Source organism: Rutidosis leptorrhynchoides, chromosome 2 (assembly GCF_046630445.1).
Source record: "Rutidosis leptorrhynchoides isolate AG116_Rl617_1_P2 chromosome 2, CSIRO_AGI_Rlap_v1, whole genome shotgun sequence".
In the NCBI taxonomy this organism is placed as follows: Eukaryota; Viridiplantae; Streptophyta; class Magnoliopsida; order Asterales; family Asteraceae; genus Rutidosis; species Rutidosis leptorrhynchoides.
This window is the reverse complement of record NC_092334.1, coordinates 185,063,960-185,068,463: the sequence shown is the minus strand read 5'-3', so window position 1 is coordinate 185,068,463 and position 4,504 is coordinate 185,063,960. Positions and strand designations below refer to the sequence as shown.

General features: G+C 40.2%; 1 protein-coding gene across 1 annotated transcript; it reads right to left on the bottom strand.

The window, feature by feature from the left end:
• Positions 1-739: 739 nt before the first annotated feature.
• LOC139888471 (uncharacterized) lies at positions 740-1,499 on the bottom strand. The gene is made up of 3 exons (XM_071871478.1): positions 1,373-1,499; positions 1,048-1,257; positions 740-900 (listed from the first exon to the last, which is right to left on the bottom strand). Exons 1-3 carry the CDS (start codon positions 1,497-1,499, stop codon positions 740-742), a joined length of 498 nt encoding a protein of 165 aa, XP_071727579.1.
• Positions 1,500-4,504: the final 3,005 nt, after the last annotated feature.

Below are 4,504 nucleotides of genomic sequence, written 5' to 3'. Positions count from 1 at the left end.
CTAACTCTAATATGTTAGCTTTTGATTGAATATAATTTCGACAATTCTTTTGTTTAAGGCGCATTTATTATGTTTTTACGAAATCACTATGCGGTTATAATGATTTGTTACAATATTATGCATTCAATAACTCTTATGTAGAATAAATGCCATGACTTCATGACGGGAGCGACCCTTCAATCGTTTCATGATCTTTTTATTCTTGCGCCAACAATCCAATGTTGTACGCAAAAGTAGGCAAACCAATGTTTATAAGTTTATACTCAAGAATTTATAAAAAATTTTATAAGTATGTACGCGTATACAATCCAATGCAAATTACCCGTACTATAGACAAACCAATGTCTATACTCAAGAGTCTTCCGGCCACGCCAATGTCCGGGTTATTTAAAAAAGTAAACCAAACTTGTATTTTATAGTCTAGATTATTCAAGTCTCTGTCTTGCACGGTGTACAAGCGTTTGAAACAAACCAATGTTTTACTACTGTCACCATTAAAAATAGTATTAGTAACCAAACTAAACTATGCCACTTGAGACTCGGAGTGTGTCCCTGTGCAGCTTAAGGGGCATGCAATCAACAAATGTAAAAAAAATGCACAAGTTATTGGCTTAAATTGTATAATTCAATTTATATCTTTTGACCAGCACTTAGCTGTCATGTTTACAATGGAAAATAAAAATTCACATGATAAAAACTTTAAACAGTTGTTTGGGGTGATCAGCCCCTCTGTAGTTTTTCATATGTAGCACCGTTTCAGTGTCTGCGCTTGCCAGGTGCGCTTTATTGCTCTTCCATCCAAACTTGCTAGACGATACGCCCATGTATCGCTTAAGCCAATAACCTTGTAAGGTCCTTCCCATTTAGGTCCAAGCTTACCCGTATCCTCTGCCCTGCTTGCTTCGTTTTTTCGCCACACCAAGTTATCCAATTGGAAAGATAATGGTTGTACGCGCATATTATAGTAGCTTGCGAATCTTTGTTTGTTGATTGCTTCTTTTATGGCCGCCATTTCTCTGCGTTCTTCAACTAAGTTTAGATTTTCACGCAGTTCTTCGCTGTTGCTAATTTCATCGAAGGAAGCTATGCTCATAGTTGGCACATTTATTTCAGCAGGTATTACAGCCTCGGACCCGTACACTAAACTAAAAGGTGTTTCATTAGTTGCACCCTTTGGAGTTGTGCAGTGTGCCCACAAAACGTTAGGTAGTTCATCTATCCAACCCCTTCGACACAATCCCAGCCTTACTTTGATTCCTAAAACGATATCTCAATTCGTAACCTCACACTGACCATTCACCTGAGGGATATACGACTGATGTAAATGTTTGTTTTATATTCAATTCTTGGCACCAATCACTAAATGGATTACCTTCGAACTGCGTACCATTGTCGCTTACTATTTCATTTGGTATTCCAAAACGACAGACGATGTTTTCCCATACAAATTTCGAATTTGCTTGTTCGAAATTGTTTTTAGTAGTTTGGTCTCTACCCATTTCGTGAAATAATCAATGGCCATTACCAGAAATTTTACACCCCCTGGTCCTGCGGGGAATGGCCCCACTATGTCGATTGCCCATTTGCAGAATGGCCATGGAGACGCGACCGGTATCATAGGATGTTGCGGAGCCTTGCTTACCGGTGCATGAAGTTGACACGATTGACACTTGCGTATTACCTTTGCAGCATCTCTGTACATTGACGGCTAGTAATATCCAAGCTGAATTATTTTGGACGCAACTGTTTTGTGTCCCAAATGCAGAGCGCACATTCCCTCGTGTACTTTCCGTATGATTGACTCCGCATGAGTTGGATTAAGGCACCGCAAATGAGGTCCCAGAAAAGACTTTCTATATAGAATTCCCTTGTCTAACAGATACATTGGTTTTTTCATCTTAATCTTTCTTGCTTCACTTGAATCTATCGGCAATGTACCTTTGGTTAGAAATTCTATTATTAGTGTCATCCAACTCTACTCCTCTTCTTCAACTGCAGCCGAAACACTGTCTTCTTCAATAGATTTTACTTTAACTTCCTCAACCCAAATTTCTTTCTTAAAATGACTGAAAGTTAATGTGGCTAACTTACTTAGCGTATCCGCCTTTTTAATCAGCGTCCTCGAAACCTGAGTTATCTGGAATAAATCGAAGTGAACTGCTAGCTCTTTCACAAGCTTTAAGTATTTTTGCATTGATTCATCATGTGCTTCGAATATTCCATTAAATTGGTTTGCAACTAACTGCGAATCAACATATACTGACAGTTCTTTAATCTCCAAATATTTTGCTACCCACATCCAGATAACAATGCTTCATATTCAGCTTCATTATTTGTGACAGGGAAGCTGAATCGCAGTGCGAAGGTATATTCCTCTCCTTCTGGACTTTTTAGGACTATTCCTGCCCCTGCGCCTTCTGGGCCACAAGCCCCATCTGTGTGCATTTCCCACAGTTGTTTGGGCGGAGGTGGTATTTCTTTTGATTCATGCGAGACTTCGATATCTCCGGCTGTTTCAGCCAGATAATCTGCTAGGACTTGCCCTTTTACCGCACTTCGTGGTGAAAAACTTATTTCATGCTCTCCCAATTCAATAGCCCATTTGGCCATGCGACCAGAATTTTCTGATTTATATAGCACCTGCTCAACAAGTATCAGTGAATGTAAATTTGCTAGGATTTATCAAGCAATTTTATATTTGTTTGACGACAAATTGTTGTTTGTTGTACCCGCTTTATCAGCTGATCTGTTAGGACCCTTATTGGGTGCGCTTGGAAATACCTTCGTAAGCGTCTAGCCGTATGCACGAGTGCATAAACCAGTTTTTCAATTGCAGGATAGTTTAATTCGCTTCCTGTCAAAGCTTTGCTAATAAAATATACAGGCATTTGTACCTGTTCGCACAGCATAATTATATAACTTTAAATGCCTAATGATTGAAAATTAGCTATTTTTTATTTTATAGTGCGTACCTGTCCTCTGTCTGCTATTAATACTGAACTTATTGCTTCCTTCGATGCTGCTAAGTATAGTATCAACGTTTCTCCCGCAATCGGCACAGTCATTGTTGGCAGCTCTTTTAGCAACTTTTTCATTTGTTTAAACACCACTTCCGCTTCCTCCCTCTACTTGAAATCCGTTTTCTTTAAGTAATTCTTCAATGTCCCGAAAAAGGGGAGTGATCGCTCTGCTGATTTTGATAAGAACCTCGTTAATGCCGCCAACTTACGCGTTAAACTTTGTACTTCTTTTTTATTTCTTGGTGACGGCATATTCTTGATTGCCTCTATTTTCTTTGGGTTTGCACGTATCCCTCGCTCAGTTATTATATGACCAAGAAACTTTCCTTTTTCCTCTCTAAAACTGCACTTCGACGGGTTGAGCTTCATTTTAATCTTTCTTAACGATGCGAACGTTTCTAAAATGTCTACCAACATACCTTGTTCTGTTGTGCTTTTTATAACTAGGTCGTCAACGTATGCTTCCAAATTTCTCCCAATCTGACCTTTGAAAGCTTCGTCTATTACCCGTTGGTATGTTGCTCCAGCATTTTTTAAACCAAATGGCATTTTGGTATAGCAGTATATGCCCTGGCTTGTGTGGAAAGCAGTCTTATCCTTGTCATCTGCTGCCATCTTTATTTGATGGTATCCTTTGTACGCATCCAAAAAACATTTGTATCGGAAGCCAGCTAACGATTCAAATTTCCAGTCTATTTCTGGTAGAGGATAATTGTCCTTAGGGCAAGCTTTATTGATATCCGTGAAGTCAACACACATGCGCCAAGACCCATCGGGCTTTTTTTTACCAGCAATGGGTTTGCTACCCACGTTTGGTACCTTACTTCTCGCAAGATGTTTGCTTTGACCAACTTATCGGCTTCTGCCTTCAAACATTCGCTTCTTTCAGGAGCCATGCCACGTTTCTTTTGTCGCACTGGCATCAGACTAGGATTTGCGTAAAGCTTGTGCTCAGCAATTTCCCTTGGTACGCCCGTCATGTCCGCTTCTTTCGATGCGAAGACGTCCGTATTAGAAGATAATATATTACGAAGCTTAAACTTTGTCTCAACAGACAATCCTCCGCCAATTTTAATTTTCTGTTCTGGATGTCACGGGTTTGCGATGATCATGCAGCTTCGAATTTGCTCTACCTCACTCGGCTGTTGTTCTGCTTGTTCTACGGCCGCAATGATTTCATCTTGCTTTTCTGACCTTATCGTTGCAATTCCTAACGGTGTTGGGAACTTGATAAGGTCTTGTATCATGGAAGGGATGGCTGCCAATTTTTGCAAAGTCGTGCTCCCTAAAAGCGCATTGTATTTTGAGTAAGACCTTACGATGGCAAATTCTACTATCTTGCTTCTCACTAACTCCTTATTATCATCGTCCACCAGCTCCAGCTCTAATTCGATGATCCCGATTGGCCATGCGGACTCCCCAGAAAATCCTGATAACGCAGTGTTAGGAGCCACTAGCTTGGCTCGCACAGCCCCTGGCAGCAA